The 17714-nt window shown below is 44.0% G+C and overlaps 1 protein-coding gene across 1 annotated transcript in view; it reads left to right on the top strand.

Moving 5' to 3' along the window:
- Positions 1-3109: 3109 nt before the first annotated feature.
- LOC140721489 (uncharacterized) overlaps positions 3110-17714 on the top strand; it is a 126233-nt gene continuing 111628 nt past the window's right edge. Inside the window, exon 1 of the mRNA XM_073036310.1 lies at positions 3110-3281. Within this exon, the coding sequence (XP_072892411.1) occupies positions 3233-3281 (49 nt within the window). The 5' untranslated portion in view covers positions 3110-3232. The remainder of the gene's footprint in view (positions 3282-17714) is intronic.

Raw genomic sequence — 17714 nt, 5'->3', positions numbered from 1 at the left:
CACATCACCCCCAATCTTTGTGTCATCCATAAAATTGTTGATCCAGTTAACCACATTATCATCCAGATTGTTGATATAGATGACGAACAATAATGGATTCAGCTCCAATCCCTGCAGCACACTACTAGTCACTGTCAGAGAAGCAACCATCTACTACCACTCACTGGCTTCTCCCATGATGCAAATATCTAATCTAATATCCTACCTCATCTTGGATGCCAAGTGACAATGTTCTTGACCAACCTCCCATGGGGGTCCTTGTCAAATACCTTGTCAAACCCACAACCTAGAGGAGATGTGAGCCTGTACCTCAACTCAGAATAAGGCAGAGATTGCTGTATTTCTGGCCTGGATATTTTACTTTGGGATGCTATCACTGACGTCAAGAAAGTGGTTGGAGGATGTCTCTTTATGGCACATATAAGGTACAGAAATGTCCTACCTTGAAAGGACCAATAACTGGCTATCCTTCAGTAGCTCCCACCACTGCTGAAGGACACAGAGAAGTTTGGTGTAGGAAATTATTAAAACCCATTGACTTGATATTTTATATGTACATATTCTGGATATTTAAATTATTACATATTCTAAAATGGCTCCTGCAGACAGAATGGAAACAGACATGATCTACTTACAGAGTAGTTACTGGCATGATTAGAGCATTGGCGGATTGGTAGGATGCAGTGAGTGGGAATAAAAGGATCCTTTTCTGATTGGCTGCCAGTGACCAATGGGGTTCCACAGAGGCTGGTGTTGGGTCCGCTTCTTTATGCAATGATTTAGATGATGGATTAGATAACTTTGTTATCAAGTTTGCAGATGATATGAAGATTGATGGAGGGGCAGGTGGTGTTGAAGAAACAGGTAGGATGCAGAAGGACTTGGATTAGCAGAATAGGCAAGAGAGTGACGAGTGAAATACACTGTTGGAGAATGTATGGTCATGCACTTTGGTAGTAGAAATAAAAGTGCGGACTATTTTCTAAACAGGGAGAAAATTCAAAAATCTGAGATTGAAGGAGACTTGGGAGTCCGTGTGCAGAACACCCTCAAGGTTAACTTGCAGGTTGAGTTGGTGGTGAGGAAGGCAAATGCAATGTTACCATTCATTTCAAGAGGTCTAGAATGCAAGAGCAGGGATGTGATGCTGAGGCTTTGTAAGGCACTGGTGAGGCCTCACCTTGAGTATTAAGAACAGTTTTGGGCAAAGAAAAGATGTGCTAGGATTGGAGAGGGTTTAGAGGAGATTCACAAGGATGATTCCAGGAATGAAAGAGTTATACAAGTTTGATAGCTCTGGGTCTGTACTTGCTGGAATTTAGAAGGATGGGGGTGGGAGGATCTCATTGAAAGCTTTTGAATGTTTAAAGGACTAGACAGAATAGATGCGGAAAGAATGTTTACCTTATGGGGAGTCTAGGAGAAGAGAACACAGCCTCAGGATAGAGGGGTATCCATTTAAAACAGATGCGGAAAAATTTCTTTAGCCAGAAGATGGGGAATTTGTGGAGTTTATTACCACAGACAGCTGTGGAGACCATGTCATTGGGTGTATTTAAGGCAGAGCTTGATAGGTTCTTGTTTGAACTGTGACATATCTCGTGAGCTTGATGTAATTATCTTCTGAGCATTATGTCATTATCTCGTGATGGGCATGATGTAATTGTCTCATGATAGCGGGGTGATGTGATGTCACATGATGGCATGGAATAAAGAAGAGCCCGCCACTGTGACGCAGTTCTCATTTTTATTTTTGGTGCAACATTGTTGTTGCCGGTCAGATGTTTTGGAGACGCCACCGGTTTTGTTTGTTGCACGTTTATTTTCCCCTTACAGTCCGGTATTAGAGAGTGAAGACATTACCAGCATTATCCGACCCCAGAGGATTGGGTAAAGTTAATGTCGTTTGGCGTATTGGGAATGATCAACCTTTTTGAATTTTCCTTTGGGAATTGTGGCATGCACATTTGAGTGAAGCCCCTGCAAGGTCAGGAAGGTTAGTGCAGTGACCACCCTCCAGCCGTACTTCGAAGGAATCGTTCTTTCGGGGAAATCTCTCCTTACTGACTGTATAAATCACTTGGACTTTTGAATTTCTCATTTCAAGTCTGTGCTTGGATGAGAACTCGTTAAGAACAGTTTCTAAGTTTGACTGTTTGTTCGATATAGCTGCCTAACTGTTAACTTCCGTTTAAGTTAGTTGTTCATTTATTTTTCGATGTTTTGAGTAGAGGTTAATATATTTTGTTGTTTATTTATAAAAACCTGACTCAATTTCATCTCCATTGCTGCTGGTGCATAACAGAACACAGCATCAAAAGTAAGGGGGAGAAGTCCGGGGCGTGGGGCTGAGGAGGGGATACAAGTATCAGCCATGATTGAATGGTGGAGCAGACCCTACGGGCCAAATGTCCTAAGTCTGCTCCTATGTCTTAGGGTGGCGTTATTTAAGTGAGACGGAAAGAAAGGAAGTCCTGAATTGTGAACTTGACATCAGAATTTTGGAAAATGATGGGAGATATCATGTACACAATATTAACATGTTGGAATTCCGTTTCCTGCATTAAATTGTGAATTTTCTAGATATTAGTCAAGTCACTTTTATTGTCATTTCGACCATAACTGCTGGTACAGTACACAGTAAAAATGAGACAACGTTTTTTCAGTTTTTACGTGTTACATGACACAGTACAAAAACTAGACTGAACTACCTAAAAAACAACACAGAAAAAAACAACACTAGACTACAGACCTACCCAGGACTGCATAACGTGCACAAAACAGTGCAGACAATTACGATAAATAATAAACAGGACAATAGGGCAAGGTGTCAGTCCGGGATCTGGGTATTGAGGAGTCTGATAGCTTGGGGGAAGAAACTGTTACATAGTCTAGTCGTGAGAGCCCGAATTAAAGGGAACTAAACGATGTGTGGGCCACGGGTACATCAGGCATGATGTAACTGAATGGCAGAGCAGGGTCGCGATCTTATTTTTTTAAAATATCACTAATATACAGCATATTGGCCCTATAAGACTGATTTAGTGTGAACCACACCCTGAGTTTGACGTTCACCATTTCTTGTTGCTGTTGATTCCGGTCAGCTCGATCTCCGTCAGTCGGTGTCCCGGTCCTGGAGGGTTGAGGATCCCGGCATGTTCGAGGTACCAGTCGGAGTAACCTGAGATTCTGGAAACGTCCCTCAATACACTGGGAGTTTCGGCACTCGGACATGTTGTCACTCGTTCTCCAGTTCGTGCTTGTTGTGGTGAACGCGGAAGGTGAGGGGCCGGGATTCGGGATGGTTCACAGAGAGGTGGGAAACCGGGACTCGGGATGGTTCATTGAAACATGGGAAACCGGGATTCAGGGACGATTCACAGAGAGGTGGGAAACCGGGACTCGGGATGGTTCACAGAGAGGTGGGAAACCGGGACTCGGGATGGTTCATTGAAACATGGGAAACCGGGATTCAGGGACGATTCACAGAGAGGTGGGAAACCGGGACTCGGGATGGTTCACAGAGAGGTGGGAAACCGGGACTCGGGATGGTTCATTGAAACATGGGAAACCGGGATTCAGGGACGATTCACAGAGAGGTGGGAAACCGGGACTCGGGACGGTTCATAGAAACATGGGAAACCGGGATTCAGGGACGATTCACAGAGAGGTGGGAAGCCGGGACTCGGGACGGTTCATAGAAACATGGGAAACCGGGACTCGGGACGGTTCATAGAAACATTGGAAACCGGGATTCAGGACGGTTCACAGAGAGGTGGGAAACCGGGACTCGGGACGGTTCATAGAAACATGGGAAACCGGGATTCGGGGACGATTCCTTGATCCAGCGCTCGGAACCGTTAGCTTCGGCGAACCCAGCGCAGTGCGCATGCTCCAGACCGCGCCAGTCCGGGTCTGCGGGACACAAACAAAGTGTTGGGAATCTGAAGGAGGGTCTCGGCCATGTGGGACTGGCTATGAATGGAGTGGGGATGTTGGGGAATAGAGTCGGTTCAGGTAGTGGGGATGTTGGGGAATAGAGTCGGTTCAGGTAGTGGGGGTGTTGGGGAATAGAGTCGGTTCAGGGAGTGGGGGTGTTGGGGAATAGAGTCGGTTCAGGTAGTGGGGATGTTGGGGAATAGAGTCGGTTCAGGTAGTGGGGATGTTGGGGAATAGAGTCGGTTCAGGTAGTGGGGATGTTGGGGAATAGAGTCGGTTCAGGTAGTGGGGATGTTGGGGAATAGAGTCGGTTCAGGTAGTGGGGATGTTGGGGAATAGAGTCGGTTCAGGTAGTGGGGATGTTGGGGAATACAGTCGGTTCAGGTAGTGGGGAGGATAGGGAATAGAGTCGGTTCAGGTAGTGGGGAGGATAGGGAATAGAGTCGGTTCAGGTAGTGGGGATGTTGGGGAATAGAGTCGGTTCAGGTAGTGGGGGTGTTGGGGAATAGAGTCGGTTCAGGTAGTGGGGATGTTGGGGAATAGAGTCGGTTCAGGTAGTGGGGATGTTGGGGAATAGAGTCCGTTCAGGTAGTGGGGATGTTGGGGAATAGAGTCGGTTCAGGTAGTGGGGATGTTGGGGAATAGAGTCGGTTCAGGGAGTGGGGATGTTGGGGAATAGAGTCGGTTCAGGGAGTGGGGATGTTGGGAAATAGAGTCGGTTCAGGTAGTGGGGATGTTGGGGAATAGAGTCGGTTCAGGTAGTGGGGATGTTGGGGAATAGAGTCGGTTCAGGTAGTGGGGATGTTGGGGAATAGAGTCGGTTCAGGTAGTGGGGAGGATAGGGAAAAGGGATCGGAAAGGAGGGTTCGGGTGAGAGGGATGGCGGCAGAAGGTCGGAATGAAGTTGAATTTAGAACTGGAAAACGGAAAATAAGTTACATAAGATTGGAATGATTTCAAGTGGTGGAGAGGAACGGCGGGATATTTTGGAAAATAAAGGAAAGAAGACTTCAGGGTATTGTTTAAATTTGACCCGGAATAGCCTTCTGTCAATCCCATTAAATTTAACTGAAAAGTTTAAATCGGCCAAAGGGGACACAGGCCAGTCTGAAGCCGTTCAGCAGCACTCTGCACTTTTCCATCGATGCCGATGCCTTGCAAAAAGTTAAACCAAACTGTGATAAAGTATTACCAGTCAGAACAGGATGTGAAGTCAGAAGCCATACGTCGGCATCATATTTCTCTTACTAAAGATACTTTAATTGATAAAATGAAGTTTGTGATGTTCATAACAAATGTGGTGAATTGTACTGCTCAGACATCTCGTCCACTGAGGAAATTAAACTTACTGCGGAAGCCTCTGAAAATATCTGATCACGGGTGTTATGCGGGAAGCTAAATAAAGCTCTGATGGGTGGGGTATCTGTATTTCCCTCCTTGTGAAGTTACAAAATGGGTTTATAATATTGCATTGGAATGCGAGAAAGCTGATTTCGAATGGTTAAGACTTTAAGAAATTTATTTGATTTATCAAATTCACCTGATTATATTTATTCGGGAAACGTGAATAGAAACATAGAAAACCTACAGCACAATACAGGCCCTTCCGCCACAAAGTTGTGCGAACATGTCCATACCCTACCTTAGCAATTACTAGGGTTACCCATAGCCCTCTATTTTTCTAAGCTCCATGTACCTATCCACCGTTGCTGGCAGCCCAATCTACACTCTCACCACTCTCTATGTTAAAAACTTACCCCTGACATCTCCTCTATACCTGCTCCACAGCACCTTAAACCTGTGTCCTCTTGCGGCAACCATTTCAGCCCTGGGAAAAAGCCTCTGACTAGCCACACGATCAATGCCTCTCATCATCTTGTACACCTCTATCAGGTCACCTCTCACCCTCCATCGTTCTAAGGAGAAAAGGCCGAGTTCACTCAACCTGTTTTCATAAGGCATACTCCCCAATCCAGGCAACATCCTTGTAAATCTCCACTGCATCCTTTCTATGGTTTCCACATCCTTCCTGTAGTGAGGCAACCTGAACTGAGCACAGTACTTCAAGTGAGGTCTGACCAGGGTCCTACATAGCTGCAACATTACCTCTTGGCTCTTGAAGGCCAAATCATCGTATGCCTTCTTAACCACAGAGTTAGCCTGTGCAGCTGCTTTGAGTGTCCTATGGACTCAGACCCCAAGATCCCTCTGATCCTCCATACTACCAAGAGTCTTGCCATTAATGCTATATTCTGCCATCATATTTGACCTACCAAAATGAACCACCTCACACTTATCTGGGTTTAACTCCATCTACCACTTCTCAGCCCAGTTTTGCATCCTATCAATGTCCCTGCTATGTAAGCTCTGACAGCCCTCCACAATATCCACAACACCTCTAACCTTTGTGTCATCAGCAAACTTACTAACCCATCCCTCCACCTCCTCATCCAGGTCATTTATAAAAATCACGAAGAGTAAAGGTCCCAGAACAGATCCCTGAGGCACACCACTGGTCACCGACCTCCATGCAGAGTATGACCTGTCTAAAACCACTCTTTGCCTTCTATGGGCAAGCCATTTGTGGATCCACAAAGCAATGTCCCCTTGGATCCCATGCCTCCTTACTTTCTCAATAAGACTTGCATGGGGTACCTTATCAAATGCCTTGCTGAAATCCATATGCACTACATCTACTGCTCTTCCTTCATCAATGTGTTTAGTCACATCCTCAGAAAATTCAATCAGGCTCGTAAGGCACAACTTGCCCTTGACAAAGCAATGCTGACTATTCCTAATCATGTTATACCTCTCCAAGTGTTCATAAATCTTGCCTCTCAGGATCTTCTCCATCAACTTACCAACCACTGAAGTAAGGCTCACTGGTCTATAATTTCCTGGGCTATCTCTACTCGCTTTCTTGAATAAAGGAACAACATCTGCAACCCTCCAATCCTCCGGAACCTCTCCTGTCCCCATTGATGATGCAAAGATCATTGCCAGAGGCTCAGCAATCTCCTCCCTCGCCTCCCACAGTAGCCTGGGGTACATCTCATCCAGTCCCAGTGACTTATCCAACTTGATGCTTTCCAAAAGCTCCAGCACATCCTCTTTCTTAATATCTACATGCTCAAATTTTTCAGTCTGCTTCAAGTCAGCACTACAATCACCCAGATCCTTTTCCATAGTAAATACTGAAGTAAAGTATTCATTAGGTACCTCTGCTATTTCCTCCAGTTCCATACACACTTTCCCACGGTCACACTTGATAGGTCCTATACTTTCGCATCTTATCCCCTTGCTCTTCACATACTTGTAGAATGCCTTGGGGGTTTCCTTAATCCTGTCCGCCAAAGCCTTCTTATGGCCCCTTCTGGCTCTCCTAATTTCCTTCTTAAGCTCCTTCCTGTTAGCCTTATAATCTTCTAGATCTCTAACATTACCTAACTCTCTGAACCTTTTGTATGCTTTTCTTCTTGACTAGATTTATTATAGACTTTGTACACTACGGTTCCTGTACCCTGGTACAACTTCCCTGTCTCATTGGAATGTACCTATGCAGAACTCTACACAAATATCCTCTGAACATTTGCCACATTTCTTCTGTACTTTTCCCTGAGAACATCTGCTCCCAATTTAAGCTTCCAGTTTCCTGCCTGATAGCCTCATAATTCCCCTTACTCCAGTTAAGAGCATTTCTAACTTGTCTGTTCCTATCTCTCTCCAATGGTAAAGGAGATAGAATCATGATCACTATCTCCAAAATGCTCTCCCACTGAGAGATCTGACACCTGACCAAATCAAGTACAGTTTCTTCTCTTGTAGGCTTATCGACATATTGTGTCAAGAAACCTTCCTGAGAACTCCAAACAAACTCCACCCCATCTAAACACCTTGCTCTGGGGAGATGCCAATTGATATTTGAGAAATTAACATCTCCCACCACGACAACCCTGTTATTATTACACCTTTCCAGGATCTGTTTCCCTATCTGCTCCTTGATATCCCTGTTACTATTGTGCGGCCTATAAAAAACACCCAGTGAAGTTATTGACCCCTTCCTGTTCCTATCTTCCACCCACAGAGACTCTGTAGAAAATCCATCTGGGAATGGTACCATATTTAAGTTTTTCCTTGCAGGGTTATATTGTAACATACGGAAGTGATCATTTTCCTATATTTATAAGCTTGGGTTTGGATCTATATAGGGGACAGAAAGTCAGTTTTAGGAGGTGGAGTTTTGGTAAAGTAAATTGGGAAAAGTTTAAGGTTTTATGTGATGAAGGTCTGTCAGGGCTGAATATTGAGGATGATGTGGATTTCTGCAAAGATAGGTTACGTCATCAGACTGCAGTGGAAGTGATTCCTATTAAAAAGGGCATTAATAGGAGTAAGGCTGTACCATGGTGGACTAGGGGTGTGCAGAGGCAATTAGGGAGAGATATAATATATTTAAGAAAGATAAGTAGTATCACTCTCCAAGTGACCTTATTAAGTATAAATGGACACAGGCTGCGGTGAGGAAAGTAGTGAAGGTTGTGAAAAAGGTTTACTTGAGGTTTTATTGTGATAGTATTGGAAGGGATATTAAACTTGGAGATGTCTGGGGAATGATTAAAAAATGGGCCTGATTCATAGGGCTAATAACATTCCAGTATTGATTAAAGAAAGTAATATGATCGTTACTGAAACAGAGAATAGAATTATGGCTCAGTCATTTGCTGCAATTCATAATCAAGATAATTTAAGGAAGAGACCAAATAATGTAGGGAGGTTCTAAGTGAACACCCTGATGTGTTGGAAGCGAGCTGTAACAATGATAGTATTAGTGATGTTGTTTTCTTTGTGTGAATTTAAGAAAGCTATTAATAGTACAGGTCTGACAGCTCCCGGAAAGGATGATATATATTATTGTATGTTTAAACATATGCCTGACAACTCTCAAGATAATATTAAAAATAATGAATCACATTTGGAATTTAGGCCATTTTTCCTCCTCATGGAAAATGGCGGTAATACCTATTCTAAAGCCTGGAAAACACCTGCTGGATCCTTTAGTTATAAACCAATACCACTTACATCCCATTTGTACAAACTTATGGAATGTATGGTAATATACTTTGGAAAAAAGGTGGTACAGCATTTTGTCAGTGCAGATTTCAGAAGGGTAGAATGATATTGGATTCAGTTTTATGTTTGGAGGATGATATTGGGAAAGCACAGGTGAATAAAGAAGTTGTAATAGTATTTTTGATATAGTAAAAGCATATGATATGTTATGGAGACAAAGGCATTTTGATTAAATTATGGAAGTCAGGAGTTAGAGGAAGGCTATAATTTTTTGAGTTTTATATTTGGACAGTCTATGCAGGAAAGGGTAGGGAAGTGTAATGTTGAATTAGGTTCGTGGGTCCAGCAAGTGAGACAGGAAATGCACTGAATAGGTATATTAATCATTTATTTACAAACTGTAAAAATTCAACCAAACATTCATGTTCCCCAAGTTACAGACACTGCCAACCACAATACTCAACAAGCATATTTAATTAAAAGTTCACATAGAGTATACCTTCTCAAACATTGTGTGCACCTTTGCCGAAAACAAAGGAAGAAGAGGGAAAGTCCTTTTCACGTGCCCAGGATATTTGAAACTGGATACCAGGCATCCAATGGGAAAAGCAGCTTCTGAACTAACCAATCACAACAGAAGTGACTTTCGACAGTCAGACTGAGGCGCACCCCCACAGGACACTCCACCCTCGAAAGTTGCAAACGTGATGATCCAACCCTCGGACTAGTAATACTCTCTCAAACTCACAACTAAGTTATACATAAAACACAAGACCCAGCACTGTAAACCAAGTAATCACCTCCCAGTGACCATCATCATCCACCAGCTCCCTGTGCTGCAAAAGGCCACCAGCCCCACTCTGGGGTGTAATAGCCAATGGGCTGCTCCCCCACTTAATTTAACACACTGACTCTGAGATATGATCACCCAGGTGAGCGGTGTTCAACCCATCAGGAATGTAGGTGCCGCATTCTTCACCAGTAATGGTACAAGTGGCACCTTCCTTTGTGAGCACGTAATCCAAGTCATCAGTTCCCTGGACAGTCTAGCTGTACCATGCTGAGAAATGCTCTCATCCAGAACATCCTTCCTTTGTAATAGCCCCCTTACAAACTAGCATGGGCAAGGCTCATCCAGGTCATACATACAGCACCACCCTGTGGGAACAACGGCTAGGCCTAGGAACTGTATGTCCAGTGAGTGCCATTCAACATCCAACAAGTGTGCAGCTTCACAACACCAGTTGGCATGGACACAGCCGTCCCAGGATGCTGCTCCTGCTCACACCTGCCATCCACCTTGCACATGGTAGCTGTACGCAACACACCACCTGCACCAACACTCCCTGTCTGCCGGGAAAATCCCTTTCAGAGTCAGGAAATTCCAATTATAGAAATAGTACACAGGGAAATACCAGCCCTTAAAGCACTCACCCCACCAGGGCTATTAAGGCTCAAGTCCCTGAAGGATGTTACCATACTCTAGGCTGAGGTTGGCTGGAATTGACTACCCCCTCCCAGCTCCCCCAAAACAATGCAAAAACCCAAGAGGCCAGATAATTTCCCCCAACAGTCTGTCTTTGGTGTCAAAGCGATCGATATTAGTGGCATTTCTTCTGTAAGGTAGTAAAGAGTCTTCACACAAATTCAGCAATCTGACCCATTGGTCCAGTGAGCAAATTCAAACCCCTCCACAGGAATGTATAACAGGATCTCCCACCACAAATCAGCATCCACACTTTATCATTCTGTAATGCAGGGAGAACCAAATGCACTCACTCCTGATAACTGGGATCTGTTTTGGGGTAAGGATGAATTGTACAAAGGAGACGGGTTGCACCTTAGCAGGTGGGGGACCAGCATTCTGGCTTGCCACTGCTACACGGGTGTATTTAAACTAATAAGTGGGGGGGGGGAGGAGATGAACTGGAAATATAAGGATGGAGTTAAAGGGAAAGAGAGAATAAGAAAGGTTAAGAAAGACAACAGAATTAAAGGGGCAGAAAGATCAGGAAGGGATCGGGGATTATGGCCAAGTGCACTAGGGATCGATGTGAGAAGCGAGGGGAGTAATGGATTAAAAGTATTATATATGAATGCACAAAGTATAAGAAATAAAGTGGTTGAGCTTGAGTCTCGGTTGGAAATTGGCAAGTATGATGTTGTAGGAATAACAGAGACATGGTTGCAAGAGGACCAGGGCTGGGAAATGAATATTCAAGGATATACATCCTATCGAAAGGACAGACAGGTAGGCAGAGGGGGTGGGGTGGCGCTGCTGGTGAGGAAAGAAGTTCAGTCCCTTGCGAGGGGTGACATAGAATCAGGAGATGTAGAGTCAGTATGGATAGAATTGAGAAATTGTAAGGACAAAAAGACCCTAATGGGAATTATCCACAGGCCCCCAAATAGTAGCCTGGATATAGGGTGCAAGTTGAATCAAGAGCTAAAATCAGCATGTCACAAAGGTAATGCTACGGTTGTCATGGGGGATTTCAACATGCAGGTAGACTGGGAAAATCAGGTTGGTACTGGACCCCAAGAAAGGGAGTTTGTGGAGTGCCTCCAAGATGGATTCTTAGAGCAGCTTGTACTGGAGCCTACCAGGGAGAAAGCAATTCTGGATCTAGTGTTGTGTAATGAACTGGATTTGATAAGGGAACTCGAGGTAAAGGAGCCATTAGGAGGTAGTGACCATAATATGATAAATTTTAGTCTACAATTTGAGAGGGAGAAGGGAAAATTGTTAGTATTACAGTTGAACAAAGTGGACTATGGAGCCACGAGAGAGGAACTAGACAAAGTTGACTGGAAGGATACTGTCGCAGGGATGACAGTGGAACAACAATGGCAGGTATTTCTGGGAATAATACAGAAGGTACAGGATCGGTTCATTCCAAAGAGGAGGAAAGATTCTAAGGGGAGTAGGGGGTGACCGCGGCTGAGAAGGGAAGTCAAGGACAGTATAAAAATAAAAGAGATGAAGTATAACATAGCAAAGATGAGCGGGAAGCCAGAGGATTGGGAAACTTTTAAAGAGCAACAGAAGATAACCAAAAAGGCAATACGGGGAGAAAAGATGAGGTACGAAGGTAAGCTAGCCAAGAATATAAAGGAGGATAGTAAAAGCTTCTTTAGGTATGTTAAGAGGAAAAAATTAGTTAAGACCAAAGTTGGGCTCTTGAAGGCAGAAACGGGTGAATTTATTATGGGGAACAAGGAAATGGTAGACGAGTTGAACAGGTACTTTGGATCTGTCTTCACTAGGGAAGCCACAAACAATCTCCCAGCAAAATTAGAGCACATGGTATTGGGGGTCGGGTACTAACATGGATAGAAACTGGTTGGCAGACAGGAAACAAAGAGTAGGGATTAACAGATCCTTTTCAGAATGGCAGGCAGTGACTAGTGAGACCCAGCTTGGTGCTGGGACCACAGCTATTTACAATATACATTGATTTAGATGAATGAATTAAAAGTAACATTAGCAGATTTTCAGACAACACAAAGCTAGGTGGCAGTGTGAAATATGAGGAGGATGTTAGGAGAACGCAGGGTGACTTGGACAGGTTGGGCGAGTGGGCAGATGCATTGCAGATGCAGTTTAATGTGGATAAATGTGATGTTATCCACTTTGGTGGCAAGAACAGGAAGGCAGATTACTATCTGAATGTTGTCAAGTTAGGAAAAGGGGAATTACAAGGAGATCTAGGTATCCTTGTTCATCGGTTATTGAAAGTAAGCATGCAGGTACAGCAGGCAGTGAAGAAAGCTAATGGCATGTTGGCCTTCATAACAAGGGGAGTTGAGTATAGGAGCAAAGAGGTCCTTCTGCAGTTGTACAGGGCCTGGTGAGACCACACCTGGAGTATAGTGTTCAGTTTTGGTCTCCAAATTTGAGGAAGGACATTGGAGGGGACTCAGTACGCAGCCCTGAGGGGCACCTATTTTGAGAGTTCCACTCCATTTGGGGTTTTAAATTCCATCTGGTAAGAGTGGGCTTCCCAAGTTTAACTGCTGTCGTTACGCAAATCCACAGTGATCCACTATGCTCAAGCGAAGCAAGCAGAGTTCTCGGCGTTATTGATCGTGTGTTGGGACAAGAGGCTCCTGAAGGCACCCTGTTAGATCTCTCTGTTAGATAGGACCACTCCGGTAATCCCCTCCCCCTCATCCTATAACCTCAATAACCACACGGCCAAAGACTCCCCATCCTTTTGTATGTACCTGTCCCTTAAACTCGCCAGTTGTTTAGCGCAGAATTTTCTAAGCTCTGCTGTCTGAAAGGTGAACATCACTTCCTCCTCCACACATTCCTGAGCCTCCTCCCGCTCTGAGGAAGAAGCTGTGGATGATGCCCTCCACAGCGAGTGTTGGAACGCGTTATCACTGGCCTGGCCCGGCATGTACTGTTCTAGACACACAAGGGCGATCATCTCGAGGATTAAACCAAGGGGTCCATGCTACTCTCTCTCCCTCATATTCACCACCCAGCCAGATAACCTTGTCTCCCAGCCCTACTGTATTATCATCGTCCCGTCTCAACGTTGCTCGAACTTTTATCGAGATCTGTTCCCAAAAGGCCCGTCGAGCCACCTCTAAATTCTGTACTGCATCAAATTACCCGACTGGCTATCTGTATATTCGTATCTTCTAACTTCATAGCACTACTCTAAGCCATCAATAATGATCTGCTCAGAATAATACAGCGCTGATTGAGATCTTCCAATTCATTCTTAAGACTCGCTATCATTTTATAATTGCTGCAAAAAAAACCCAGAAAGCATCCCGCCGGCTATCTTTTCTTTTGGGAAAACCTAGTGATGTAACTATCGAAACAATGTGATGTCCCATTTCAACCCCGGCGACATCTAACTGGTCTGACCAACCTACCGGCTTCCCATAACCCGTCGTTAGTGAGCGAGACTCCAAAGCCTTCACATTAATTGTCTGCCCTGGGACTCTGTATCTCTCAAACTGATGGTCCTCTCTTTCAAATAACCTTAAGAGATGCATTTCCGCTAAAAAAAAAAACAGACCCTGCTCAAAGCTGCGCCAGTTGTAATGTTGACTCAGGTTCGCGGGTCCGGCAAGTGAGACAGGAAATGCACTGACTTCGAATAGGTGTATGTATTAATCAGTTACTTACCAACAGTAAACATTCCACCAAACACTCATCTTCCCAAGTTACAGACACTACAAAGCTGAATAACAAACATAAATAAAAGTTCACGTAGAATATACCTTCTGAATCATCATGTCTATCTTTGCCTTAAACAAAGGAAGAAGGGAGAAAGTCCTTTTCCCGTTATGTTTTAGAAAACTAGGATATTTGAAACCGGACACCAGACCTCCAATGGAAAAAGCAGTTTCGAAACTAACCAATCACAATGGAAGCGACTTTCGACAGTCAGAATCAGGCACGCACCCACAGGACAGAAAGGTGTATGCTGGCATCTATGAGATAGAGAATGGGACCCGTCAGGCAGTATTTGAAGCCGATTATTGTTTGATATTATGATTAATGATATTTTGTCTGAGATAGGCACTGGGGGGGGGGGGGAATCACTTTTTGCAGATGATAGCGTTTTATGGATCAGAGGCATAAATTTCAGTTTAACTGTATATCGGATGCAACTAATGATTAATAAGGGCAAAGCCTGGGCAGAAAGATGGGGGTTGAAGCTTTCCGTAGCTAAAACACAAGTTATGTTTTACAGAGAGGATCAATATACCTGCACTTAATTTGAAATCATACGGTCAAACTCTGGAAGAAGTGTCAGTGGTGAGGTTTCTTGTCATGTGGCTGGATAATAAACTGACATGGAAACACCACATCAGTAAAATAATTTACAAATGTAAAGGGGCATTAAATATCTCTGGGCATCTGTGTGGGTATTCTTGGGATGCTACATCAAAATCTCTGCTGACCGTTCATATTTGTTTAATTAGATCAGCACTGATTATGGCTGTGTGACTTCTGGATCAGATAAATGGTTGATTGTCAGGAGAGGAGAGGGGGAAGATCAGATAGTGGAGAGCAACCCGGTGGACATATGTACTCCATTTTGAGTACTTTGGGGGTGGGGAATGACCTACCTGGGGGAAGCAACAGCAGACTCTGGCACTGAATCTGGCCTGAGGCTCAGCAGGGTAGGGAACTGAAGAGGATGGCAGCAGTAATAGGGGACTATAGTCAGCTGGACAGACAGGTGATTCTGTGGACGCAAAAGAAAGCACGGATCATAGTTTGCCTCCCGGGTGCCAGGGTCCAGGATGTTTCTGCACGTGTCCACAATATCTGAGAAGGGAAGATGATCAGCCAGATTTCATGGTACTTATTGATACCAACAACAGAGGAAGAAAGAAGGAGGAGGTTGTGAAAAAAGAATATAGGGAGTTGGGAAGGAAGCTGAGAAGCAGGACCACAAGGGTAATAATCTCGGGATTGCTGCCTGATCAGTGCAACAGTGAGGATAGGAGTAGAATGAGGTGGCAGATAAAAGTGTGGCTGAGGATTTGCACTAGGGGACAGGGATTCAGATTTCTGGATAACTGGGACCTCTTCTGAGGCAGGTGGGACCTGAACAAAAGTAACAGGTTGCACTTCAGTCCGAGGGGAACCAATACATTTGCAGACAGATTTACTAGAGCTGCTGGGAGTAGTTTAAACGTATAAGGCGGGTGATGGAAACCAGGATGACAGAGCTGAGAATGAGCCAGCAGGTTTACAACTAGATGACAGGGTATAACATGAATGTAAGGAAAGACAAGCCAGTGATTGGGTACAAATGCAAACAGAACAAAGAGTTCAATTGTAGCACAGAGCCAAAATTCAAAAGGGTGAAGAACGCAGGACTGAAGGTGTTGTATTTAAATGCACATAGCATTCGGAATAAGGTGGACAAACTCGTGGCACAATTAGAGATTGGTCGGTATGACATTGTGAACATCACAGGGTCACAGCTGAAAGAAGGCCATAGTTAGGAGCTTAACATCAAAGAACAGGCAAGAAGGCATAGCTGGTGGTGTGGTTCTGTTGGTAAGAGATGGAATTACATCTTTAGAAATAGGTGAGATAGGGTCAGAGATTGTCGAATCTTTGTGGGTCGAGTTAAGAAACTGTAAGGGTAAAAAAAAAACATTACGGGAATCATATATAGACCTCCAAATAGTAGCCAAGATGTGGGGTTGAGATTGCAAAGGGAGTTGGAAAACATATGTGATGAGGATAATGCCGCAATTGTCATGGCAGACTTCTATATGCAAGGGGTTTGGGAAAATCAGGTTGGTGACGGATGACGAGGGGGAATTTGTTGAATGCCTACAAGATGGCTTTTCAGAGCAGCTCGCGCTTGAGCCTATTCAGGAAAAGGCCATCTTAGATTGGGTGTTGTGTAATAACCCAGAGGGAGCTTAATGTAAAGGAACCTTTAGGAGGTAGTGATCATAATAGGATTAATTCATACTGCAATTTGAGAGGGAGAAGCATAACTCACATGTATCAGTATCACAATGAAATAAAGGGAGTTTCAGAGAAATGAGAGAGGAGCTTGCCCAGGTGGATTGGATGAGGATACTGGTGGGGATTATGGCAGAAAAGAGATGGGTGAAGTTTCTGGGAATAGTTCACAAAGCACAGGATAGATATGTCCCACAGAGAAAGAAGTTCTCAGATGGCAGGGGTAGGCAACCATTGCTGACAAAGGAAGTTATGGAGTACATAATAGCCAAGGAAGGGGCATATAAGGTAGCAAAAGTGAGTGGGAAGTTGGATGATTGGGAAGCTTTTAAAATCCAACAAAAGGCAACCAAAAAAGCGAAAAGAAGGAAAACGATGAAATGTCAGGGCAGACTAGCCAATAATGTAAAGCAGGATACTAAAAGTATTTTTCAGTTATATAAAGTGTAAAAGAGAGATAAGAGTTGATATTGGACCATTGGAAAATTATGCTGGTGAGGTAGCAATGGGGGACAAAGAAATGGCAGATGAACTTAACGGGTACTCTGCATTTGTCTTTACCATGGAAGATGCTAGCACTGTGCAAGAGATCTCTGAGTGTCAGGGAGCAGGAATGAGTGCCATTGCTATTACAAAGGAAAAAGTGCTAGACAAACTGAAGATCTTAAGGTGGATAAGTCACCTGGGCCTGGGAAAGGTTGTTGAGAGATAATGGATGCATTGATCATGATATTTCAAGAATCGCTTTATTTTGCCATGGTCCTGGTGGAGTAGAAGATTGCAAATGTCACTCTACCCTTTAAGAAGGGAGGAAGGCAACAGAAAGGAAATTATAGGCCAGTTAGCCGAGCTTCAGTGGTTGGGAAAATTTTGAAGTCTATTATTAAGGATGAAGTTTCAAGGATCTTGGAGACTAATGGTACAAGTCAGCATGGTTTCTGTGAAGGGAAATCTTGTCTGACAAATCTGTTGGAGTTCTTTGAGGAAGTAACCGGGTAGACAAAGAAAGGTCAGTGAATATCAATTACTTGGACTTTCAAATGGCATTTGATAAGGTGCCACACATGAGGCTGCTTAACAAGATAAATTTCTATGGCATTACAGGAAGGATACTGGCATAGATAATGGAATGGCTGACAGGCAGGAGGCAGTGAGTGGGAATAAAAGGGGTCTTTTCTGGTTGGCTGCTGGTGACTAGAGGTGTTCCTCAGCGGTCAGTGTGGGACTGCTGCTTTTCACATTG

Source organism: Hemitrygon akajei, chromosome 2 (assembly GCF_048418815.1).
Source record: "Hemitrygon akajei chromosome 2, sHemAka1.3, whole genome shotgun sequence".
Taxonomy (NCBI): Eukaryota; Metazoa; Chordata; class Chondrichthyes; order Myliobatiformes; family Dasyatidae; genus Hemitrygon; species Hemitrygon akajei.
Note: the sequence above shows the minus strand (reverse complement) of the source record. Positions and strands in the feature narration are given on the sequence as shown.